The following is a 27,353-nucleotide window of genomic DNA, read 5'->3' on the forward strand; positions in this document are numbered from 1 at the left end:
ACACATTCATATACTTGAACGTTATAAGAATAAGGTGGTTTACCCAAAGAGGCTGCTTGTCTAAGCCTGAAATGTCCAGAATGAAAGACACCAAGTTGCCTTTGAGGACAATCTTTAAGTTGGCCATTACAGCAGCGGTTTTAGTATTTCCTGCCAAGTTTAAGTACAGTGGAGCTTTCAATGAAGTAGAAACATTCCCAGCTGTGATTAATTACAAGTGGTGTTTAAATGTCAGGAAGTAATAATAACATGCTTGTGTCCTCATGGAGGATAATTCCCATGTGTGCGTCCATTACTTCACATGTTTGTAACTTTCCCGCTCACCTTTTAAGGGGAACAAAATATAGAGCTTCCAGTTCTGTTGCCAGCGGGGCTGTAATTCTGCTGACCATGACTGAATATTAGCTGCTCACCGGGGGCTTCAATTTGCTGAAGCTTAAGCTTTTTTTTTTTATATATTAAGCTCCTGCATATCATTTACCTGCAGCACATATAAAACCTACTTATATATCTGGGAGAGAGAGTGCAAGCATGACTGACAAGATGTTATTCACTTAGGCTTGTTGGTGGAGAGCGCCGCAGTCAGCAGACTTTCAAGTGACCATATGGGATTTTAGTTTATATCTGTGTTCACAGAGACATTTAATATCAAATCGTCAGCACACTTATCTCATTTACTACAACTTTGTTATCGAAGCCACAAAGACCTTCGTCAGAGCTGTGATTTCACATGTTTGTTCTTCTTTGTTGGGACTTGTTGTGTGTGTGTGTGTGTGTGAGATGATGTCTCGGCTCATTCGGCTCTGCGTGTGGTGTAATCCTGGTTCGGTTTGTTAGGTTTAGGTTAGGAAACGATACATTTAGACACAAAACTCTTCAGAACTGTCTTTAGTCAGCATGCAAAACCTATTTCTCCCCCTTCCTGATGTCATTGCTATTGATTGTGTTGCACTCTGAATACACAGCTGAGCGTGCACCGTAGAACTATTGATCTGATGTTGGAACTTCAGCTTTAAGTTTCCATCCTCATTCTGTCGCTTATTATCGTCCTGTCTCCAGGTCATTTATGCTCTCAACACCAAGAACGACGAGCACGAGGAAGAAATCGAGTCTCTGAAAGATGCCCACGAGGACGAGGTATGAACACACACACACACACACACACACACTGTTATTTTATTAGTTTCATTGAAGACATTTGGTGAGGTGACATTCTCCTGCGTGAGGATTTATCCTCGCCGGTTTAGTATTTTAGTGAGTGGCAGAGTTCTGCGGTGGGAGTAGAGCGGCAGGAGGCAATCCTGTCACACTGCAATTTTGTTGTCAAGACCGACCGTACTACAGCTGTCTGCAGGGAGGCGGTCAATGCTTGCGCTGCGTATTATTCACCTTGTTTTTGTCATATTTTGGGCGACGGTGCGCCAACATAGACGTCTGCAAAACTGCACAAGCTGCTTGTCTGTTTCATTTTAGATCGCATAGAAAGAATACAGTGTCATTTGAATGAAGGCAGCGCTGCCATTAGGGTACATTGATTAATGTATCTCAGCATCTTCTTCTTCTTTTCTAAATGAAAGAAAGAAATCTACATAAAGTGTGTTTTGTGTTTTTTCCACCACAAGCCTTCAGAAACAGCTCCAGAGCTGTTTGAGATATAATCTCCAGGGATCCATTACTGGACGTTTGAGCACCATCATCTGCAAGATATTCCCTCATTTGATGTTTTGATGATGATGATGGTGTTGAACATATTGCTCCAAAATCTCCTGTAGTTGAGTTGAGATCTGGTGACTGTCAGGGATGGGACCATGTAGGATCAATAAGTTGATCGTGGTGAATTTTCATTATCGTGAAAAAGCTCATAATTGTGATAATAATGTGAATTGCAAATGATTTTGGCCGTTATAATAGTGAAACATGACATTTTTATACCATCCCATAGTGACTGTGAAGGCAACATGATATGATTTGCATAATTTCCATACTCCGTGCTCCAATTTAGAAGCATCTGCATTCATTATGCTTCATCAATCATTCATTCAGGTTTTTAATTTCATTTTTCCACGTGTATGTATGTGCTCCATCTGCAGTAAGTGTAATTCTGTCATGTCGCTGCATCTCGAGCCACCACTGGCTGCAGCTGCTGCACTAAAGAGGTGGTTTTCACAAGAAGAGTTTGTTTAAGGACTTCATCTGATATGAAACTGGTTTAAATGTTGTTCATTTCATTCGTAATGCTTTCGGAGAGAGTGTGCCGTGGTCTAAGTTGTGAGTTAAAAGTGTTGCTTTCAAGTGTTACATTTTCAAAGTGGGACTTTTTCCTCATCTGCCAAGAAACATTTTTAAACAGCTGTTGTTTTGCTGCCTCCTAGTTTTATTTACTTCTACATTTGTCCACCCACTCTTCATGTGGGTTTGTGGATAATCTCCTACAAACAGTTCAATGCAATATTGTGAGTTTGTTCACATTAGACTGTCAAACTGTGAACATTCAGTCATTTATTGGAACAAACTGTGACTTGAAGTCTTGAGTTACATCCCCCCCCCCCCCCCCCCCCCTCCCCCTGATCAGGTCCAACACATAGTGACCGAAACCAGAGACAAGATCATGCAGTACAAGAGTAAGATGGTGGACGAGGCGGACCTGAGGCGGCGGCTGGCCAGTCTGGAAGAATCTGTCGACCTCCACGAACACATGAAGAGACAGGTCATTCTGCTGCTGGCCACCTCGAGGGCTTCATCTAGTTTGGTTGTGTTTAGTGTTTGTTTCTGTTTGTTGTTGTGTTGTATGTATAATAAATCAGATATTGCATGACATTGCAGTACATTTGTGTGATGCTTTGCAACAATGTAATATAAAATAATGTAATGCAGCTGTTGTGATGTTTTGTCTCTGTCAGGCTTTGGCAGAGTTTGAGATGTACAGACAGAGGATGGAGGATTCACAGCTCTGCACTGAGGCCCAGCACACGCAGAGAGTGGTTTCTATGAGCAGAGAGGTAAGGCTGTACTCAAGCAGATGCATCCCCATTAGAGGAGGATTAAACGCACATAAAGGTTTAATGCAACACACCTTTTATATACTTTTCTTGGTATATTCCTGGTTTTCATATCATAATCAATAAGCATGTCATGTTTCATACCATCACACAATCTCATCTGCGCCTGCTTTTGCAGAGTCTGATGGCCGTGGTGCATGAGTGAACTCCTGAAGTGTCTTTGGAGGTGATGAGCTGGTGGCTGAGTTCAGTTCATCATCAGGTCATCTACGTTGGCGTCGGTGTTGTCCCTCGTCTTCCTCTCTGCCGCTGCCGTCACACTGTGCAGCTTCCCCACCCCGAACGAGTCTGCTGCCATCACACGACATCCCATGTTACATTTTAGTATATCTTTTCCACCTCATGTCTGACGAGCCGTTGGTGTAACGGCAAACACGGACAAGTCTCTCTGTCGCTGTCGCTTGAACGCGTTCGAGAAACATTTGTTTTGGCACTGAGAGAAAAAACAAATACGTTTACTGACAGCGTACGGTTTTAGAATCAAATATTTGACACTTTTCCAATTATTACAGATGGATTTCCAAGAGACGCTGTGAGCATTTTGAGCTTGGCACAGGTTGAGTTGGCAGAAACACATCAACAATTCAAACGGAATAGAATATGTTCCGTGGTTTCAATAGGTGGAGGAGATGCGTCGGGATTTCGAGGAGAAGCTGCGAGCGTTCAGCCAGGCTCAGGCCCAGTTTGAGGCGGACAAACGGCGCGCGATGGAGGAGCTGAGGTCCACCCACCGGCAGGAGGTGGAGGAACTCCTCAACAACCAGCAGAACCAGAGCGCCACCTCCACCGAAGACCAGGAGAAACTGGCCGAGCTCCACAGACAAGAGGTGGGCTAAGAGTGAGAGAGGAAGGAAGAGAGCTGTTTGTGGGATTGAAGCATGATATCTTGACTTCATGCAGCAAGTTTCTTGTCGGGGTAATTGCTGTTTTGGAGGCTTATTAAGTGTTTTTGGTATTAAACATTGAAAACATAGGGTTGTTTTGTTGGTGTAGTTGTTTTATGAGTGTAATATAAACCTGCAGTGGTTATAATCTGGCCATGGACCTTTTGTTGCATGTCATCCCCTTGATTTATTCACATTTTTCCAAAGAGTGACCTTTTAAAAAAATAGAAGAAATAACGGTGGTTTCGTTCCAAAGATTTCTGAAAGCATTGAGTTGAGTAAAAAACAAAGAGCTGCTCTTCATATATCCGTCTCTCTCTCTCTCTCTCTCTCTGTGTGTAGGTGGAGGCGTTGATGGAGAGGGTGGAGGAGATAACGAAGGATAAGGTGCGTCTGGTGGAGGAGTTCGAGGCCAAGCTGGGCAAGGCTCAGGAGTATTACGAGAGGGAGCTGGAGGCCATGAGGAGAACGCACCAGCTCACAACTGAGAACCTGCTGGCCTGGAAGAGGACCGAGGTAAAACAACACACACACACACACACACACACACACACACACACAACAAGAAAATACGCCTCATAGCTTTTCTTAAATACTAAACTGCCTCTGTTAAATACATTTTTAGAGGAGTCTACTAGTCTGAATCTGATCTTGATCTTCATTTGTGATCTTCAATGTTCCAGTTCTGCGTTACACAAACTAAAGTCCTGCATTAAGGAAGGCAGCAGAACAAGCTGGAAACACAACATCACTTCATTATCGAGCACTTTATGGCAAAGGTGCAGTCCCCTTTCTTCACATTCAGCAGTAACAGAGGCACATTATCCTCTGAGGTCGTGTTTGTCTCCTTTAAGCTCTGTTTTGGTCCTACCAACTGCTGAGGGAAAGCTCTTGCTCTCTGTATATCTTCAGCTGCTGAACGCTCCACTATGCTCACTTACTGTCTGCTTATAGGTGCAGGACAGGTAGCATCCGGTGGATTTATCAGAGCCACCTGCCTGGTGCTGGGGATGTGTTCATGTCTCAGAGTTAATGATGTAATTCTTTGCTTGAAGGTTGAGCTTCGTAAGGAGTTCCAGGCTCAGGAAGCAGCGCTGCAGCGCTCGCTGTCCAAGCTGAGGAGTGAGCTTCAGAAAGCACAGGAGGAGGCCAGAGAGAACCGAGACAGGACCAACAGACTGCAGACGTCGCTGGCCAACGCAGAGGGAACGATCAAGGTGTGTGTGTGGGCTGAGGATCATGATGCTCTTCACTGATTTGTTCATAACCACATGAAAGTAGTAGGGGTGTTCACCAATTTCATGTATGTATCAGGCAACAGTTAATTTTCTTGTATAACTTGAACTTGTTATTCTTGAAGTCACTGAGAATTACTAAAGTAAAAAGTGATTATTTGTGCACGTTTAGCATTAATAAATGTTTCCTTTTGTCTTTGTGTGTTTTCATTATTGCAATCAGTTACAGTGTGTATGGTATAATATATAACAAAAAACGTAATCTTACACTTTACACTGGAATCGAGAATCGATTTTTTTTCACCCCTAGAAAAGATAGTGCTGAGTCATGCTGACGGCTGCTCAAACCCATTGCATCTTTTATTTACAGTATTCCCAACAAAGCACAAACAGCACGAGTCTTTTTTGTGGGCTGGAAAGTCGGCTAAATTGGATGAAAAACCTTTGCAGAAAACAAAGACAAAAGTAAAAGCCTCAGGGCGAAGATGGCTTTTCAAGAAGCTCAGTGTGGTGGGAACTCTAATGTGCTGTGCACTGATGGTCCTGCCGGCAAATCTGCAGAGTCTGAATAGCTAGATAGGTTTCTGTGATATGATGACAGGGTTTTAAAATACTGAACGTTGTATTGCTGTGGGTGTAATTGCAAGTACTTAAACTGTGTGTGCTGCAGAACCTGCACAAGCAGCTAGAAGAGGCCATCCAGGACGGAGAGATCTGGGTGATGCAGCTGAAGGACACCGAGTACGAACTGGAGGGCAGCAGGGAACGAGTTCAGCAGCAGGCGACTGAAATCCTCCATAAAGCCAGTAAGATGTTCTTCTACCTTTTTGTCATTCTATACTACAGTATACACGGCTGTGCACAAACACAGTTAGATTTATAGAACCACACATGGTGCTGTTATATCGAAGGAAGACGTACTGTAGTGTTATCCCCGACTGTAGACACATTGCCCTTCACATCCTGAAGATTTTAAGAACTGCTGACAAACGTTATCAGAATAAGAGTCAAAATAAGCCTCATGGAAACTGATTTGTTTGGAAATAAATTTGATTCCATTTGATAGCTCTGGATTAAAACTTTTATAATCCATTATAGGAACATTTTGTCATGTAGACTCTCTCGTAACTACTTTCTCTTTCTTGGAACATCTTCTGTCTTTCTGCCCACTCAGTTTCAGTCAAAGAAACTGCTCTACTCCCCCTTCCCCTTCACGAGCAGCCTGTTGTTCTCGTGGGATCTTTTGAATAGCTGATACTTCTGTCGGTTCAACGACTCCAGTTGCAGCATATGTTCCTGAAACTGTTGCCTCAGCAGTAATAAATCCAAACGCTCATATCAAATTCAAAGGTTGCCTGTGGTTGAGATTGGATCCAGTGTGTTCTGATTTGCTGACACTGGTGCTTCTTTGACACACTCGGGGGGGGGTTTGATTTGACTGTTCCCAGGTCAGATCGGCTCCCTGCAGGCCACACAGATGTCCCACGAGGCGACCATCAGGAACCTGGACCTTGAGCAGAGCCGGCTGAAGGAGAAGATCGGCCGGCTGGAGGAGGAGCGGGAGGCTGTGCTGAACCAGAGCCAGAACTCTAACGAACAGCACAAACAACAAGTGCTGAGACTAGAACAGGTACGACTCACCCCTTCTTAATCCCAGGGCAGGTCGACGGTCATTAATCATGTGAAGCTTATTGTTGTTGTCCTCCTTCGCTTCTCCTCAGACTCTGCGCGAGGAGCACCAGGGTTACGAGAAGGAGCTCTGCCGGCTGCGAGGACACTATGAGGAGGAGATGCATCGCTTCAAGGACGCGCAGGTCAGAGCGCTGGAGGAGTTGGAGGAGAAACACCAGGCCTTGAGGGAGGAGGCTCAGCAGGAGAAAGAGGAGGAGAAGGAACTCCTCATGGCGGTACGTCACATTTTAGGATTTAACTGTGTTTATTCTGAACATTTGAGTTTTTCCACTTTTATCATCCATGAAAATAGATTCAAATCATCAAACCATGTATTCATCACTACTGCTTTGAGATGGTTTATACATATATAAGTCTACAGATTGCTTCGCTGCAGAAGTGACACAGTGTATTCTGAAAGAAACACTGTGACGGCTGTGTGTCTCTCCGTCACCATATGGCTCAATCTCATATTTACACACTGCCGTCAAACCTGCTGTCAATGTCACTGCAACAAAGCTCAGCGAGTTGTTCTCTTGTGGTTGGACTATTGTAAGATATGTGGACACATGGATTGAGGAAAACAGTTTCACAGATTTGTTTTTCCTTTTATGAAAGTAGAGGAACCTTATGGTGGTTAAACATTGAAAAAACCCACAGTTGAAGTTTAATTTTCATATAAAAACAGTAATTACATGCAGCTCTTTGAGTGTTGAGGGTTTTGTTTTCAGCGCCGCACCGTCAGCAATTAAATGTCCTCCGCGTAGCAAATGTCCTCAGTCGTTTAAGGAATATGTCTCCCTGAGAAATGAGCAGCTCCCTCAACTGAATGCACACATTTAATTAGGTCAACATTAAGACTAAGACGGGAAAACAAAATCACTCTCTGCCTGTGTTTCCCTCTGCGGCTTTCATCCTGTCACGTCTGTTTCTTCTTTTTCACTCCACTTTTCCTTTTTTCCTCGTCTCTCCTCTACAATCTCTCCACAAATGACCTTCTTGCCAACCAACCACAGCAGATCAAATTACACCGGTTAAATCAATTCACCCTGATTCATTAACCGCAGCATCATTGCCTTACCGACAACAAACAGTCGTATGCAATCGAGGAGGACGCCACTGTTTCTTGCCAGCCTATTTGTTTTGAAGCCGCTCACTCTCATCGAGCTGTGACCGTCGGAGCTGAACGTTTGTCTCCTGCAGTTGCGTCATCGTTTCACGCGTCACCTGCCTCCGGGAAGTGCGACCAGTAATCGATCCCTGTCGCAAACTATGACGAATTTGATGTTCAAGAAGGTGTGAAATCCAGTCCGAGTGGAGCTTAATTCAATACACTGTAATAAAATCCAAGCTGCGTTCACACCTCACCTGTTTGCTTCTGGCGGTCTGAGAGCGACGTGTCCAGAGTCAATCAAAATGGACCGACCACAGCGAGTCGTCAAAGCAAAACGACCATTAAATCTGCTGATCAAAGGATGTGTATTGTATTTATGTAAGAACATTTAGTAGCTATGTTAACACTTCCCTGTAATATTGCGATACAAGACGCCTCTTTCTCATCCTGTTTTTACATCTTTGTCATTATTTATGACACATAAAGTCCAGCTGCAGTCTGACTATTGATACTCTAATCGTTTATTTCTCTGTGAGCCCTTTGTGACACCAGAGAAGAAGAAGAAATTGGCCAGTTAAGTGCCGCATGACCCGCTGTTAGTCACAGGAATTAAGATTTCCCCACGTGGGCCCGTGTCGGGATGATGATGCAGGATGACGATGGCACTAAAGGAGTTCTTGACTTTATCCGATTGGTCAGCGCTGGTAATATTATGTTCTCCCGGGATGGTAGAAGAGGAGCGCTTGTTTCTCTCCTGCCTGCAGCCCTTACAGCACATTACCCCAAATTTGCTCACGCTCACATGGCTCCACCTGCATTCAGAGAACATTTAGAATCCCATTCAAACGGGAGCTTGTTGACATCCAGTGAAAGTGCAGCAGCTCAGAGGCACGGAGGCGGCATGATACATCACTACCAAACCGTACAACATTAAAATAGCAATCCTTTAACATTACGGCTTATTTTCTACCTCTGAAATGATTACACTAACTTTCTTTCATTTAAAATAATTTTGGACTCAGTGTTCTCCCTCTGTCTCCTCCAATATCGCTCCTCTTTCATAACGTTCCTCTCCTCTCGAGCTCATGCTTCCAATGCTGTTTGAAGCCGACTGCTAATTGGTTGATTTTCATTGACATTAAATCCTGCCTCCCAGTCCAGTGAGAGCGTGAGTTGTGCAGTAGTGGGTGTGCGTTTTATAGATTCCCTGAAAGAAAAGAGCAATGGAGAGAGGGTTAAGAGAGAAATGAGGAAAAAGGAAATATTATGTAAGGCAGAGCGGCTTTAGATTAATGTTTTTATTTAAAGCCACATTACAGAGGACGCGGGCAGACAGAGAGGGTGAGACGAAGACGTGCACACACGTGTGAAGAGTGTATAGAAACTATAGAAATGTTCCTTTTCTTCATCTTTTTTTACTTTGAACTTTTTTGTCTGTCAGCAGGATATTAACGACTTTTCAAACCGAGGCAATACCATTTTACAAATTGCTTCTGCTGTATTCATTTATCATTCACCAGAGTCGACTTAAGGCCAGATGAGACGGCTGCAGTCACATCTCTAAATCTGCCTTCTTCTGTGCATGTAAATGAATCAATTAATTATAGTCTTAAACTGTCGTGTTGTATTATTGAGCAGCAGCAGGTTGAAACTGCAATTAACGATTCATTTCGTGATGGTGTGATTTCCCCGTTTGGTCTATAAAACATCCGAAAATATGTTCAATTCACTACAATGTAAAGAAGGAAAAGCTGCATATTGTTACATTTGAGAGGCTTCAGCCACCAAATGTTTGCAAAATATAATCAAGAAACTGTATTTAGATAAAATAACCAGATTGGATTGTCACTTTATGGCTCCTTTAATTAAAAAAAACAAATAAAATGACATCCTGTAAATGCAGTATTGTCAAATCCAGTCCTTCTCATTGATGTGTATCATTGTCTGTAAATACAACCACACACATTACAGCTCCTGCAGTATGAACAGTGCGGCACATTATCATAGCCTCACTGTATAAAGCATCATATTTAGCATCTATTATATCTGCATTATAATCAGAGTTGTTCATGTGGGGTTAGAAATGCACTAAATTAGCATTACTAGCTAATGTTTGACATATAAAGGGAAACTCAATTTGACCTGCAGAAGTCTGTCTCTAAAGACACTGGTGCTGTGTATCCAGCTACGTGTATGTGTGTATACTGTTTTGTGTTTCCTAAAACATCCTCTATAGATGTCAGTGCTAGGAATAAATAGAGAGAAAAAGAGCATTTCATAAGAGAACTTCAGAGCGGCCCAGAAAGGATTTGGTGCTGTGGTTTGAAGGATTATAGAAACCGGTTGGTTATATGAGATGGCCTTTTAAGTTTAAAATGACAACTCGCATGTCCCTCCTTCAGTCAGTAGCCATGCTTCACACTCAACAACTGCCACAACTCCATATTACGGCACAAATGGGATTTACAGTACTTCTTAACTCCCCTCCTTTTTTTTTTAGAGATTATACTTTCTGGGTAGGAAAACTGCAGAAAGTCGCTGCGAGACCTTCAGAGTAAACACACACGCTGATCATATTCAAATATTACATTTGTAGTTTGTGTCAGTGATGGTATTTGAATACGTTTTGTGGAACACATGTGGAGTTTCTTATTGTCTTTCTTCTTCTTCTTCTTCTCACCAATCTTTTCCTTCTCCTCTCCAGAAAATGTGTCAGGAGTTTGAGATTAAGCGTCTGTCGTTAGAGGAGCAGCGAGACCGCCTCCAGCAGCAACTCGACAACCTGAAAGAGGAGCTCTCAGCCAAACTCAACATGGCCAATCAGGAGGTGCGAAGTCGACTTAGAGTCCTAAAAGGTGAGCGATCCTCTGACGACGACGAGGTAATAACCCCCGTGTTGATCTCTGCAGGTGTCCCACCTCCAGGAGCTGGTGAGGGAGGGCGAGCAGAACTTGTGTTCATCTCAGACACAGATCAGCTGTCTGAGGGAAACTCAGGAGAAGCTCAGGATAGAACTGGACGCTACTCGAGGCCGCGTCCGAGAGACCAGCAACCTGCTAACTGACCTCCAGGTGAGGATCTCAGGATTTAGAGAACAGCTTCAACTCCTGCTACGTTACGTCTCATTACCCCGAGGGAAGCATTCATTCTTTAGTTATTATTTATTCTCCATATAGGTTGAATTGTATGTTTGCATGTTCAGCTGAAAGTCTCGGTTAGCGCTAACAATTAACCGGATTGAATTAATTGGAAGCGTGCCAGCTGAACTCCACCTATAATTAGTAGTACATATAAGTAGAGCTCTTGTCGGTAATCTTAAGTCAGTCAGAAAATCAAAGTATGACTCGTTCCTCTAAAGTTTCAGAGAAAGAGGGAGCGAGAAAGAAAGGAAGGAAGGATGGAGAGATGGGACGGAGGAAGGACATTCTGTGAGCAGGAAATACGATTTAACTGAGAAATAAGTGCAGCACTGAAGGCCAGCTGTGAGATAATGATGATGAGGCTATTTGGAGTTGAGTGTGTTTGAAAAGAGCCCTTCTGGTACGAGGCGAGAGAGACGGGAAGAGTGTGTGTGTGTGTGTGTGTGTGTGTTAGAGAGAGACGGGGAAAGGGTTGTTTTTTTATTAATATTATTAGCAACTGGATAATTGTTGGGGAAATTGAATCATTCCACAAAAGAACTGATAAATGAATTGAACGTAACGGCACAAAGATGAAGGTAAAATATGAAGGAGTGAAAAAGTCACAGCTGGTGGAAACGTGCACATAAAATCAGTGAATTGAAAATGGCCAATAAAAGACAGAAAGAGGCGTAATGAAAGAGACGGCGGACAGAGAGACTGAATGAGCAGCGATAATTACACGAGTGTGCTTCTTGCTTTCCCACCAGAGCTTCTATAAAAAGAGAGGATTTGTAACACAGGATGGTATCTCGTGTTCTCACTGAGCTCACTGCAGGACAGACACGAGTCCTGCTTCACAGTCAGACCAGCTCTAGTTGAGCAGGGAGGAGCTTACTGCTTTTTAGAACAGGACAGGGGAGAGAACCCAAACACTCCTGTGGTGTCTATTGTGGGCCGGAAAATGAAACAACCCAGCACCGACGGTTGTTAAAAATAACAAAATAATCCAAATGAATGAACCAGAACACCAGAACACCATTTATTCACAGTGACCAATATCCCAGAGAACATATTCAGCTTCATTGAAATGTAAAATGCCTGCTTGAACATCATCTCCTAAACATTCGAGTCTGGATTTAAAAACTCAACAGACTTTTAGGTCTTTTAAGGAACTCATCAGCAGATAAACCCCGGAGCCTCTTCAGCAGCAGCAAAGGGCTGACCTGGTGAAGTTACTTTCTGCGTCGGAACCAGCGCATTATAAACGCCCGGCAGTCGCGGCGTTATAAATAGATGTGGAGGTGGGCATTATGAGTCAGCCAATGTTCAGCTATTGAAATGCTGCATGTGGTCAGACAGAGCAATTTGAGAAGATTTTCCTACTTTTAGTCGCCTCACATTGTTATTGTTAAAGATTCAGCTCTCTGTCAAACACTTAGTAACGTAACCAACACTTCACTGCACCAGAGGTTATATAGAATCAACCATGTTAGTCTAAAAGGCCTTTATTCCAACTTAAATGGAAGAAAGACGAGCAGTTCTGATGGAAACGAAGGCAGGATGACAAAACGTCTGCTTGGGTGGCTCAAAAGCTCTTCGAGCAGAGTATAAAGTCTGAAATCTGTTCATCCTGTTTGTGTTTGAAGGAGGAGATCGAGACCCAGAGGCAGCAGCATGATGCCAGAGTGATGTCCATCAGAACAGAAGAGAAGCAGAAGATGGACAAGATGGCAGATGACTTGGACCAGAAATGGAGAGATGCACTGCGGTGAGAGAAAAAGCGAAAGCTGTCCTCGTGTGTGTTACACTCGCTGTCAGCCTGTCACTCTCACTTTCTCGTGTTTTGCTCATCCCATTTACTTTCTCATTCATCTCTGTCATCTCTCGCCCCCTCTGCTTCACTCTCACGCTTGTTATTAGCGCAACAAGTCAACTTGTTTTCCTCGAGCGCACATGGATAATAATAAGAAATGATTGAAAATGTAACACAAACGCAAGCAAGTTTACGAAGGCATACAGTCATTACAGATATCCTTTAGCAGGATTAGAACAGAAATTAATGCAATAAAACGACTCCGCCCCTCTCTCTGCAGGGAGGAGGTGCGATTGTTGAAGGAGGAGTTGACGGAGGAGTATGAAGCAGACAAGCAGGCGGCGCAGACTCAGATCTCCCAACAGAAAGAACTGGAGATGATGGCGTCAAGAGAGGGCTGGCAGAGGAAGGTGGAAGACCTGCTGGAACAGGTAAAACACACATACACGGTTTAGCATACCTTGAACCTTAGGGTGGGAACCATATTGTGTTCGTACACAGATAAAGTTGTTGTCACTGTTATCAAAGCTAATTATATTAAGTTATGTCAAGACATTTCTGCCTCTGAATTCCTGTAGATCCTGGATAAATAGGATCCTATAACTTTAAAACCACATTATTCTGCTTTATTGTCTATTTGACCCTAAATGGCACCATATTTTACAAAATGAACATCATGCTGTGTTGAAGAAGACTTGAAACTAGAGATTGAGATCATAAACTCATCAGGAAAACATTTACTGAGGTATTAAATCAAGTTGGTAGTCGGGTCATTTTCTCATAGACTTCTATACATCAGACTTCTTTTTGAAAGCAGTGCAGTCGCCCCCTGCTGGACATTAAAAGCAGGTTTGAGGCACTTTGTTTTTTTAATTCTGTACTCGACACATTTCTTCTGTATGGCTCCAAATGCCACAGCACATGGAGCACATGCACGTCATGCAGTGACCAGCACAGCTTGCTGTGTGTGCTAAATTATTGGCATCACACACACCTGGCACTGGGCAGGTGCACAAACAGTATCTGGTTTTAGAAGCCAAACACATAATCTCTGACTGCAGTGACTATCGGGGTTATTATTTAGGCTTTTCTTCAGAATGTCGGTCTTTTCTAGGGAAAAGCCTTACATATATATTCTGAAGCAGAAACATTTACATTTAAATTCGCTCCAGACGCCCACAACCGCTCCTCCCAATTTGGGAATCACTTTGATTGACAGCTCCACTAGATGTTAAGGCCTGGAGCACAAAATGTGTCTGTCCGAGGAGAGATATAACTCCATCTCACACACACTCTCACAGGCTTTGCTGCCTCTGACTGTGTCTGTGAATGTGATGAAATAAACAACCACTTCACCTGCTTTACAATTCCCACAATTACCCCAACAACAATGAATCGGCCTGAAAAGACAAAAGGATTTAACTTCTCTACCTTTGCTATTTTTGTCCAATTTCTCTGTTCTTCGCCCCGAGGGATCCAGAATGAAAAAAAAAAGAAAAAACAGCTTCTGTATTTTAATTAGTTTTTCCCCAAAGCCCATATATCTCCTCATTCACATATGTATGCTGTACCTACACATACAGGCACTTTATACACACACACTGAAGAAGGAGATCTGAAGAGGATTTTTCTAACAGGAATAAAAGTGGGAAGTAGCCGAGGCAGAGCTGTTAGAGCCACTCAGGTCAGAGTTAGAGCCATTGGAGGCTGGGTTTAAAGCTCAGACGCTTGTCTACTTATACTCATGCACCCATCCGTGCTGAGCATGCTGCCTCTGGGTAATTCAGAGCTCAGCTGAGTCGCAACTGAAACCTGAAAGAGGCTCGTCCTGATTTTGCCGAGACGCCGATGCCCTCAGAAAAACAAACACAGAGCCAGCTTAGCAAGTATTCGGACGGCCCCCGAACGCCACAACACGTGTGTGTGTGTTGGACCACAGATCCAGCCGTGGTGTTGGAAACCAAAAATGTTGCTGTTTTTGTTTTGTTTTTATTAATCATTTTCTCAAAGAAATGCACCAAAATGACCCTAAAATCATATTTTTACTATCACTTGCAAAAAAAGAAAAACTCATAATTCACCAGCTGGATGAGGGGATGTTATTATTTTTCATAACAAAATGGGAGGTATATGAATCTGCTACTTTAGTTTTATTAACTGTATAAATGTGAATCACAGTAGAAAACATTACATTTCAGACCGATCATGCAGAGTGGCTGAAAATAAACATCAAACAATGTCACAGACCAAATACCTAATGAGCTTGTGTGTGTGTGTGTGTGTGTGTGTGTGTGCTTGTCTGTGTGTGTGTGTGTGTGTCTGTGTGTGTGTGTGTGTGTGTGTCTGTGTGTGTCTGTGTGTGTGTGTGTGTGTGTGTGTCTGTGTGTGTGTGTGTCTGTGTGTGTGTGTGTGTGTGTCTGTGTGTGTGTGTGTGTGTGTGTGTGTGTGTGTGTGTGTGTGTGTGTGTGTGTTTCAGCTCATCAAAGGGCTTTGGTGTATTGTGCCTCTTTTTGTTTTTATTCTCGCTACATGACATCACAGCCCTCTGAGTTGTGTGTATATGAGTATGTGAGCAATATAGATAATAATTTTAAAAAACAATTGTGTGTGTGTGTGTGTGTGTGTGTGTGTGCGTACACAAATCATTTTCATCCAGCTCTCTGCAAAAAAATAAATAACGAAGTGTTTTCTAAAGTGTCAATCTATCGCTGTAAAAGTATTTTGTGTAAAACTTTATTAATCTCCAACTCTGACGACAGTAAATAGCAAATAATACATCAAGTAATAAATATCCACATAAACAATATAGGATGCAAATACAAATACAAATAAGTAAGTAATCATAAATAAGAATATTAGTAACAATTAAATAATAATTGGATAATCATTAACCCGCTACAAATTCTCTGGATTTGTACTTTACTTTGTAAATTGAATGTCTTCTGACTGCTGGTTGAGCAAAACAAGCAAAGACAAGATCCAAAGGTCGACTTTTTTTAAACGTTCTAACATTTTATGTAACAATAAATTAATTAATCAAGAAAATAACCAACTCAACCAATAATACAAATATTCCTCATCTGAAGACCTAAGCATAGTAATGCTCCCATCATGCTGGATGCATATACCCCGTGCATACACACATTTTGTACGAATATAACAAATCCCTAAAGATGAAGACAAAGACAAATGGACACAGGTAAAGCTTTAGTAATCTGCACTGTATTGACCTACTTTCAGCTCCACTGATCTCCAGCAGCACCACTCAGCGACGGGACCGTGCAGGCGGAGACTCTCGCTCCCCTCTGATGACTCACGTCACCTCACATTTTAGGCGTCAAGCATCTCTGTTACTGCTCACACACGATCCATGATGGACACTAACAGCTGTCAAAGTGACCACAGAAAGTCTCTTGTAGCGTATGATGGACGAGCTCTTTTAAAATCAATCGTAGACGCATTGTTACCCGAAACAGCAGATTCTCAAACGGCCTCGAGCACACGGAGAAAGGCTTTTATTTTGAAACTGGTTTAGATTACAGACACTTTCCTAATTTCTTTTGTATATTTTGTTTAATTAAGACAAGGCTTAGACACATTCCCTGCAGGTCCGGGTGTGTTTCTCTTCATATGAACACATAAAGGAGTGAGGGAGGATGTACTGTACAGGTCATCTGTCTTTCTAAACCCCACAAACTTCATCCCAGCGCTGCTCCTCATCCTCTCGTTTTAAATCCATCTTACCTTGCAGCCACTAAAGTAGTACTCCTACCAGCACCGGAGGATTTAATGGCGGAGCTTGAGGAAGAGTGGCGTGTGGAGGGCCAGAGCCCCTAATAGTTTCAATATCTGCTCAAAACAAAACAGTCGTGTGCGCTGCGATGGGGCTTACGCTCGTTGGCTTTATGTTATTTGGTTCTGTGCGCTGTCGCTCGTTGTCTTGACAGGCTGTCGGAAATCTCCAACCACAGCTCTCAGTGTCTGGCTTATACCCGCGTGTCGATACCACCACCAGTGACTCGTTGTCAAAAGACATCTAGACTAAAGTCAAAACAATGTGTGGAAAAGATATTTTCATATGAGGATTAATGACATACGCAGGAGGGAAACACAAAGATGTTTTCAATGTTGACCTAATTAAATGTGAGCACTAAGTCGAGCGACTTGTTTATTTCCTGGAGATATTCCTTAAACCGCTGAGGCCGTTTGTCTTAAGAAGAAATGAAATGTGACGCTGCGGCACAGACACAAGGCCAGAAACTTCTGTTACAACGACCGGTCCACGTTTGCTTCTATTATTATTATATCTTTCCGTCTGTATTGTTTCTGTCTCCTCTGTGCAGATCTCTCTATTGAAACAGTCCCTTGAGCTGCAGCTGTCACAGTCCCAGTCTGCCCTCCAGCAGCTGCAGTCTCAGTTTAACCAGGAGAGGGAGCTGCTGGGCCAACAGCTGAAAGGTAACGAAGTCAATCGTACCTCAAAGCTTACAATAAGATTTTGTTATTTTCTGTCATTAACTAACTAAATAGTTGGCGATTATTTTTCTGTCGATCAACTACCGTAATCGTTGCAGCTCTTAAGCTCCAGGGGGACTGTCCCTTTAACTAGTTCACTGTAAGTCGCTCTGGATAAGAGATGTGAATGTAAATTGGGGTTTGTGTGAACCAAACGTCCCCAAAACGTCTTTCACAAGACATTCCAACCATCAGGTGAACGATGTCTCGCCACGTTCTGCTCGCCGATGTCTCTCCCGCCACTGATTGTCATGTCATCCGTCTCAGAATGTAACACATCTGCTTTTTAAAACACCGTGTGTGTGTGTGTGTGTGTTTGCAGAGATGCAGAGAGAACATCAGAGGAGAGAGCATCGATTACAGGAGGCTCACTGCTGCGCCCTGAGCACCATGGAGGAGGCCAGACAGCACCAGATCAGGGTAGGATTCACACACACACACACACACACACACACACACACACACACACACACACACACACACAAATCCTTCTATTCCTGCTATTGGCTATTGCTAATCAGCTGAGAAAGCTCCAGCGTTTTGAAACAATTCATTAAGTTCATCTTCTTTCATTTCACCCATTTCCCTGTTAAATGATATTGAAAATGAGCCGGGGTGGTAATAGCTCATTGTCCACTTTATGGTCGAAGCTCTCGTATAATTACGCTGCGTGCAGAAACATTTAATGATTTTTTTTACTGCCCCATTGAACAAAATAATCGTAGCACTGTGTCTACGACGGGATGTGTCTCCTGGTTGAGGTCATGGATCACATATTGCACCTTTATGGAAATGTGTTGGGGTTAGGGTAGGTTAACCCTAACCGAAATCCACCATTTGTTGTGATGTTTTGTCGCCGTGAGAAACTTTCTTTTATGCAATGCATTGTGGGCCAAATAGTATGCAGACTTAATCCGCTTTGATTAACGATTAACTAACGATTAATTCTGTCATTTGTACTGTGTGAACATGCTACTCACTCACAACCTGTGATGAGAGTTAGTATAGTCTACAGTCTTCTGGGTTTAATTTCCCAACAACATGGTCTCATAGATGATTTCTCTCCTCCTTCCTTTAAATATTAAATGCCACATCGTCCTCCGGGTTCTCACTGTGTCACCGCATGGACTTTTTTTTGTTGTTGATGCAACTTGTTATATCATCTCTTCCCGGCGCACTGCCAGGCCCTGGAGGAGCGTCTGAAGCAGGAGCAGAGGGAGGAGGTCCACGCTCTGAAGGAGGCCCACAGGAGGACCTTTGACATCCTGAGACAGCAGTCGGACCAGGAGCTGCAGACGCTGCGGTTTGAGCTGGAGGACGAGGGGAAAGCAAAGCTGGGTAAACGATGAAACACTTCAACTTAATTGCTGTAGTTTAAAACCCACACGGCATGGTTTTAAACTACAGCGATGGCTTCTCCACCCTCAGCGAGGATGATTCTAACCGTGGTGATTATGTTTCTACATGCTGGGTTGATGCTTATTCCTGTAGTGATGACAAAAACTAATCTTGACATTTAAAACACTGGAAGGAAACACAACCACCCATGAACAAAGAGCGGAACTGTGTGTGATGATGGGACTAAATCAGCGGAATGAATTCAAGAATAATAAGCGAGAGACTTTTATCAAACGTATTTCTCATATGTTCATTGTGTTTCTTCCCATGATGCTCTGGCAGCATCTCTCCGTGCCGAGCTGAACCACCTCCATGCTGCATCCATAGAGCATCTAAAGCAGATCCACTTTAAAGAAAACTCTTCGGCCAAACGAGATCTGGAGAAAGCCATGGAGCACAGCCACCAGCAGGTAACGGCTTCTTCCTTTGTCTCGCATTGTCTTTGTTCTTTTCTCGTGTGTGTGTGCAAGCTAGTCCTTCTAACTTCTATCATCTTCCAGGAACAAGAGCTCCTACTTCGTATCTCGGACATGCAAGCAGAGCTGTGTTCCCGTAGCAACCGCATCACCGATCTGGACCACGAGATCCACTCTCTGAACGAGACCATCGACACGCTGACCAGAGAGCTGGAGATAAAGGGCAAAGAGGTGCTGCGGGTCCGCAGTGAAGCTAACCATCAGATAAGGTACGTCTCACCAGGAAGCCGAAACACCAATGTCACAAAACACGCTGCTTTAATTCTGCAGAATATACGTGTTGCATATTATCGTAGGGGGCAGAACTAAACTGTGACTCAGCAGTAGCTGACCCAGTTTGCAGTAATCCTGCACTCATGTCATATGGGAATAACCATCTGACAGCTTATAATTAAAAGCATCACGCTTCAACTCATCAACAGTGTAGAAATACTCCTGCAGCCACGATGTTTCTGTGCACAGTAGCCATTGATTACATTTCATTTAGCAATGCAAGTCACTCCCTGTGCCAGCTCTGCTCTTTGTGTGCCAGCTGTTTGCCGCTGCATATCGCATGTGCAGGCGTCAATCTCATCATCCTGTACCAGTGGTGGGAAATATCCATAATGCAGAATAAAAGCCTCAAATATGCACTTCATTAAATATTATTAAAGTGCAAACTTGTGATATCATCCAACACACATTACATGTCAGCTGGATTACAGAAAAGCTTCTCACCTGATGAGTGGATCCAATTCACAGGGCGGATACACTTTATTGAGTTTGTGTCTGTCTGCTGCTGCAGGGCCCATGAACAAGACCTTTCAAAAAGACACGAGAGGGATCTGGGGGAGATGAGTATAATCCATCACAGAGAAACACAAATCATGCTGGCGGACTTCAACAAGGCCCAGGAGGTCCTCAAAGACAAGATCAATGCGCTACAAATACTGTAAGTCACAGAAATGTTACATTATACATTAATACAGTGTCGTAGTCGTGTGTTCCTTCCTTGCTTATATGTGTTCACGTGTGCAGTTTGGAGGGGACGGAGGACAAGTTAAGACACAGAGAAAGCCGACCAGAAGACCTGCACGTTATCGCAGAGCTCAGAGAGATGGTGACCGAAAGAGAAGCTCTGGTGAAGAAGCTGGTGGTGAGTAGGGGGGGGGACGAGATACAAACAAAGCAAGAAAGCATCACAACATCCACAGAAACACCATCTTGCAGCATTTTCCAATCAGATTTCTTTACTTTGAAGCTGCAGTCACAGATATCGCAGGCCGACATCACAACTGCTGCCGGCAGATCTTAACATCTGGAGCAGACGAAACAATTCCAGTAAATGTGCAGTGCAGTATCAGTGTCAGCAAAGATGGTTCACTCACCACTCTGTATGTTTTTCAATATTGAAAAAGATACAAAGACTCTCCACTGTGTGTTAAGTGAACACTGTCTCCATCTCCACCAGAATATGGCTAAATATTTGCGTGAATAAGTTCATTCTTGACCTTGAGAAATAGTAGTTTGACAGAATCCTAACAGTCTTTGCTCGGTAAAGGAAGCAGCGGCATCTCAGGTTCTTTATCAGATGATGTCTTATTTCTGCGGCTTTTGCGGCCCCTAAACCTGCACAAATAAGATTGTTAATATTCATACAGTTAGCGCAACATTGCCGCAAAGAAATGGGCAAATTTGCGCTCAGCTGCAAAAGCAACATCTTTTCTCTTTATCTTTTTCACAGGACGACAAGAAGTTCTACCAGCTGGAGTTGGTCAACAGAGACACCGGCTTCAACAAGGTCTTTAATTCCAGTGCCAACGTCGGTGTAATCAACCCTCTTATCAAGGTGAGTGCTCTCCTACCCAGAAGCCCCCCCCCCCGTCAGTGTGAGAGGATGTCGAGGATCGCGTGTGGGTGTTCATGACATCATCAGCCCCTTTTTGAACGACACCTCAGACAGGTGAAACCAGAAAGTCCTCACACAACCCCAAATGTATGAGATGACTGCGCTCTCAATGTCATGCATACTACTGTACGGTGTGTTTACCTTAAACACAACACACACACACACACACACACACGCACACACATGCAGTTTGGCACAGTTCTCCACCTTTGTTGCCAAAAGTTATTGATCACGCTTGAAGGTAATAAAAGTCGCTGTCATAATAAATGATCTGAATGCATTTGTCTGTATTATATTGAAATTGATCCGCAGCAAAGCTACAAACACACAGTGAGACAAGGACAACTTCAACTCAAGCATTAGTCCGCTGCACACCAAGAGAGGAATATTTGTAATGCTTGGTCCAGTGAGTGTTTTCTGCTGTGTTTAACTATTTTCCTTCTATTTAATCTTTTATTCTTACCGTACTTGTAGCGCATTGTTTGAGCACCACGAGTCACTCGGGCTCCAAAACATCCGATTCTTCCTGAAAACCTTCTGCGTGTGTGAAACGTTACATGACCTCTGTGCACAAAGCTGCTGATCACCCTTCTTATGTTGCCGCAGCTGTTAAATCCCAGGAGAACAATGATGCTTGATTCCAGCATCATCTCATCCATCCTCTCCTTCTTCTCCGTCTTCCTCCTCACGCCGCTGTAGCTCACTGTGGGTGGTTCGCATTAGATAACATTCACATCCCTGGATTCCTCACTTACACTTCTAAACTCTCATGTGCAGGATTACAACATGATGACTTTAGCAACTCCCAGTGGTAGAATCAAGAAAGTGTGTGTGGTAGGCAGCAGTACAGCGATCGCCACCTTAACTACCTACACTATTAACCAAGCGTTACTTTAAGACCAAGAAGCATCTCATGAGCTAACTGTGTGTCGTTACAGGTCAGAGTGTAACCATGTGGAGCATCCATGCAAAGTGAAAACATCAATACATGTCATCATCTTTGAGATAACGCCTTTATTTTGAAAGTCTGTATCACCATTTCCGACCAAGCGCTTCAATAGTGAACAACAGGAAGTCCACTTTTCTTCTTTTTAATAAAAGGGATGATTTTTGTATACCATTTCATTTACTAAACACATGAGCTACAATACAAACCCAATTCTAACGCCGCATCACATTCCACATCCCCGCCTTTCTATGTGTGTCTGTAGTTAAAGCCCGTCAGCTCTACGATTTGTCGGCGAGGAAGAGGAAGGGCAGGAGGTGGGTTGCGGGCGGCCGCTCTGCGCTTCCTCACTCTCCCCTCCAGAGCTCCCTCGCAGACTTAGAAAAAGCCCTTCCACTATTCAGCCCTCTTCCTCTTTCTCCTCTTCCTCAGCATCCTCCTCTTCCTCCTCCTTATCCTCATCCTCCACATCATCCCATGTCAAGCCTTGCTCTTCCTCATGCTCCTCATCCTCAGGAAGCCCTGGTGCAGCATCAGGGCCTGCAAAGCTTTAGGAGGTGAGAACTAATGTGTGTTACTGACACTGCTGCCCTCGTTCACTTCACTACCTCAGGGAGAGAACTGCGTCCTGCACCGTCTGTCTCTCTCACCTCACGTCCTAGTTGCCCTCCCTTCTACAGTTTGGTACATATGTTACCAAAACATGGCTTTTTTAGCAACTTTGCCCACCCTGTTATCTAATTTGTTTAAATGATTCTGGAGTTTTTTGCTGCTGTGTCTGTTGTGTGTGTGTGTGTGTGTGGGGTTGCATGAGAGTCTATTCATTTCACAGAACGCTGCAGTCTCACTCCATTAGTTCAGGGTCAACAGAGAAATATAATGAAGATATAATCTCTTTTTGATCCATTATGCTTTAACATCTCATTTTCCCCTTTTCGTATCATTGAACTATCGCACAATCTCAGACACAATCTTCTTTGAGATATGCTCTCAATCCTCAACGGCTTAGAAAAGCCTGAAACTTTGCTCTTACAGATCACTCGCAATGAACTCTGAGTGATTTTAAAAGCACTGCAGTAACTTAAAAGTGCAAGTTGCAAATGTGAAAGCATTAAGATAACACGTTTGTTCTCCCAGGCAGTGGACACAGTGTAAAGGGAGATGAAGAAGGGCTGCGTGCTGCAAACCCTGATTAGAAAACACTGGGAGGTCTGCTGCTGAGAAACTGCAGCTGAACCACAGAGTTTGAAATCAAATCAAATTGTTCGGGAAAGCTGATTTCAAAGGGAGAAAACACATTTTTAGGTGTTATTTTGAAAAGGAAAACCGAAGGAAATGTGAAGGATGAAAGTTTGCTGGTTATGTGTTGATCCCGAGCTCCAGCTGTGCATGTGTCTGTGTATGCACAGTGGACATCACACCAGCCTTCACTTGTTTGGCATCTATTACAAGCTCTCACTGGATCTCCCTGACTTCACTCTGCACTGGTTCTGTGTCCCTGTGTGTGTGTGTGTGTGTGTGTGTGTCTCATCGTGTTTCTCTTCCCTCTCTCAGCCTTCCTGAGGCCAACGCCACAACACCACCCGACCCGACGGGGGTGGAGGCAGGAAAAAGCAAAGAGTGCGTTGTAAAAGAAGAGGAGCTGTACGCCCAGTACTTCACTTTCTGACCGGCAAAAAAAAAAAAAACAGTCAAAACAATAAGGTAATGGGACAGAGAGCTAAAGTTGGGCAGCAATCAAACTGTAGGTTTTGAAAGTCATTCTGGAGACATTGCTATCAAACGCTCCCATCCATCATGTGTGGCACTGAGATTCCAGTGATATTGCAACCTTAGGGCTTTTCAGGAAAGTGTGCATGGTAGCAGGAGATATAAACACATTTATACGTCTGCAATGGTGCAAAACGTGACATTTGTATGAGCTTTAAAGCTGCACGAGGCAAATGAGTGGTGATAAATAAATACAATCTTAAAAGTTTAAAGGACTACATTACCCATAATTTTTCCTTTTGACTAATGATGTGTTTATACCAAACACAAAACAATTATTACCTTACATACGGCGAGATATGCTAAAAAAATATATATATATTTACGCAAATTTCAGGATGATTTTGATGTATTACAATTGGGGTGTTACAGTATCAGTATAAATAGCATTGTACTCACCTAGGGTGATTGCTGAAATATGGGAACACGGTCAATAAATTCTATTCATATTCATCAACTTGTATTTGGTCATGAAACCAAAAGGTCATAAAATGACCAGGAGAAAGGGCAGTGAAGAATAAAACGACACACGCCTACAAACGAAGTGGTGTCGACGATGTGGCTGAATCTTCCCACAGCTCAGCTTTTACTTTGGTGAATAAAACGTTTTGAGAGAAATGATGGCCAAAAACTTTCAAAATAAAACCCAAGAACGGCCTCATTGTAAAGCTCATACAAAGATGTCACAAAGATGTTGCAGTGTGCATAAAGTGACACAAGTTACTGTAGATTTAGGGGAAATGTTTTCAGCTCCATTTAAGATTTATTTTGTACATCAACATGTGTCTTACAAGCTGTAATCTGACTGGAAGTACTTTGAAAGTTCAGCCAGGACAAAGTGATTTTTGCCTTGATACTCGCCTTTAGTCGCTCATGCTGTGTCCCCATGTGTATATACACACATTCAAACATGTATTGGAGGACAAAGGACGGACCTAGCTGTTGATTCTGGTTGTTTTTGGCCTCTACAGTACGATGAGCTACAGTATACCACAATGACGACACCAGCAAAAAAAACAAACTAAAGACTTAACTTTCGCTTTCTGTCCCAGTGCTTTGACTCTGTACATATAGTAAATGTTTGAAAGTCCTTTTCAAATCTCTGAGCTACATGAGGGGCGCTTGATTTACCATTCCAGACACCTCTGGAGGGGAAACATCAAGAGGAACTGAATCAAGCGGCCCTCATATTTTTATTATTGCAATATTTATAACAAGCTACTGTTTTTCTACGGTCTGTTTGTGATGCCGGTGGACCAGAGACGCGCAGAGAGGGAGTTCTGTCAGCGACATGTTGATGTTTTTTAATGCCGAGGAGTGTTTAGTCAGACACTTTATTTTCATTACAAGCTGGGGGTTCATGTCGGTGACGGGAGTCTCCTGCTGCGCGTCTCTGCCTGTGGGGCAGGCCATAGAGCATGTGAAAACAGAAACACATCATAATGCTGCTGTCACTCACTTGAAATCCTCACATCTCCGGTTCTTTGGTGTACCGTCTGTTTTTTTATCTTGACTTGAAAGTTTACATCGTTCTCGTGCTGCGTCATCGCCATGACCAGAAGTCCATTCAGTAACGTCACCATCAGCCCGACGGAGGCTGGGTTTCTTACTTCGCGAAAAAGTGTATCGAGAGACGTGAGGTTTGAGAGTTTACTTCCTCGTTCAACAACACTCACTGCTCGTCTTCCATAACAGAATCAACTAAAGGCCTCAAGGGTTCAGGAAGTGGTTTAACTTTCATTGTTTGCATTCAAAACAATCACACCGCAAAGAATTGACTCTGATAAAGGCTCAACAAAATAAACCATTGGGCTGCATTAGACTTATGTTTTCCTGCATCTTTTTAAGTGGTATACATGCTAAACCTATACGTACTAAATACCAAATATATATATACATACAGGCCTTAATTGTTATTAAAATTCAAATTAAATAGTTGAATCTGAATTACATAATTAAAATGTTTTAAAGTAATTTATCAAATGCCTCACATTAATGTCACGCAGATCTAAATTGTGTTAAATTTCCTTCCAAGTGGCATAAAAAGTCTTAAATCTAACTTAAGCTGTAGGAACCCTGATTAGTTTTTAAAGGAACAGTGCCACATTTTGAATGTTTCTTTGCCCTCTTACACAGCCACATGAAAAGATGGAGTTTATATATCAAGCTTCTCATCTGACTGCATTCCAGCATATTTCTCCAAATTATGTCGAGTGTTTTGTCAAAGTAAAATAAACACTTCCTGAACCCATGTTGAGACAGTACCTGTCGTTGTACCTGTACCTGTCTGTATTTGTGTCATATGGGAACGTATTCATCCATAGCTGATACAGCATTTTAAAGGGTTCAGTTGTAAATATTGACCTGTAATGTCCTGTAATAAATACAGACGAAGGTTTCCTCTCTGGGATCGTACCACAGTTGGTTCATTCCTCCATGCACACTGTGAAGACGATAGTTAATTAAATAACTGTTAATATATTGACATTTACACTTTGACCCCTGCATCAGACAATGCAGACGTCTTTCTTCTTAGTTCTTTCTTATTAACACATTTCTCTCACAAGCACATCCAGGGAGACTGCGCTGTCTAACAGTGACACCACAAGGTCCATTTAGTGGCTGCTCCGGAGCTTTCGATTCCATCACATGTTCTTCATCAGCAGACGGAGTTCGCTCTGTTGCCGTGGAATTGCAGAAGTTTGAATTTCCGCTTTTTCTTTGCACTTTAAGGACTTCTCGTCCATGTCGGCTTAAAAGTTCAATCTTTGACCTTAGGGACAACTTCCATTTGGAGCAGCTTAGAAAGCCACTAAACGGACCTTGTGGGGATATTATGAACGAATAAACATGTAAAAACACTGTTATGAAAAAGCAAAAATGACGAATATTCATCTGTTTATTTTGCTGATTATAATTGTTTTTCTTTCCGTCCTGTTGTGCTGTTGTTTATGTATTTCCTCAGACCCTATTGGTTGATTTATTTGTCCCACGCCAGACTGGACTGTTGTTTTACGGGAGAATGGCGCTCAGTTAAAGACGTTTCTTGGCATTGCCATCACATGACCTTTATCCATTGTTCCCCCGAGGTACTAACTCAAACCGAACTGTTTCTCAACGCCTGGCAGAGGAAACTTCTGGAATTAGTTTAACACTGACATTAGCTGACCATCAGTGAACCATAGAAACTGCAACTTATTAAATGTCTGTTTTTTTATGTGACAATATACTGATTTAGGGCTTCGATCATCTCACGTTCAACTCGCAGAAAACCTGGAGGAGAAGATTGTGATATCTTTACACTGAAGCTGAAAGAGTAAACGAGTTGAAAGTGATTTGATGTCACTCTTCTCATGTAATGATGTCTGTCTTGTCATTTTTGAAGTAAAAATATATAACAATAATAGCAACAATATTTATTTATATTTATATCATTTTTCTGTTGTAAGTTATGGAACAGTA

The 27,353-nt window shown here is 42.9% G+C and overlaps 1 protein-coding gene across 3 annotated transcripts in view; it reads left to right on the top strand.

Moving 5' to 3' along the window:
- fam184aa (family with sequence similarity 184 member Aa) overlaps positions 1-27,250 on the top strand; it is a 37,102-nt gene extending 9,852 nt beyond the window's left edge. The window contains exons 2-24 of one of the 3 annotated variants that reach the window (XM_029448630.1): positions 1,060-1,137; positions 2,573-2,707; positions 2,901-2,999; positions 3,680-3,886; positions 4,286-4,459; positions 4,999-5,160; positions 5,849-5,984; positions 6,627-6,808; positions 6,900-7,085; positions 10,668-10,790; positions 10,873-11,034; positions 12,732-12,853; positions 13,179-13,329; positions 17,242-17,356; positions 17,736-17,833; positions 18,598-18,751; positions 19,094-19,221; positions 19,312-19,496; positions 20,072-20,218; positions 20,305-20,422; positions 21,011-21,115; positions 22,554-22,678; positions 23,676-27,250. In XM_029448630.1, coding sequence (XP_029304490.1) covers positions 1,060-1,137; positions 2,573-2,707; positions 2,901-2,999; positions 3,680-3,886; positions 4,286-4,459; positions 4,999-5,160; positions 5,849-5,984; positions 6,627-6,808; positions 6,900-7,085; positions 10,668-10,790; positions 10,873-11,034; positions 12,732-12,853; positions 13,179-13,329; positions 17,242-17,356; positions 17,736-17,833; positions 18,598-18,751; positions 19,094-19,221; positions 19,312-19,496; positions 20,072-20,218; positions 20,305-20,422; positions 21,011-21,115; positions 22,554-22,678; positions 23,676-23,790 — 3,207 coding nt within the window. In that variant the 3' untranslated portion in view covers positions 23,791-27,250. The other 2 variants (XM_029448614.1, XM_029448622.1) reach the window with 2 other exon arrangements.
- The last annotated feature ends 103 nt before the right edge of the window (positions 27,251-27,353 follow it).

This window comes from Cottoperca gobio, chromosome 2, assembly GCF_900634415.1.
Source record: "Cottoperca gobio chromosome 2, fCotGob3.1, whole genome shotgun sequence".
NCBI classification, from domain to species: domain Eukaryota; kingdom Metazoa; phylum Chordata; class Actinopteri; order Perciformes; family Bovichtidae; genus Cottoperca; species Cottoperca gobio.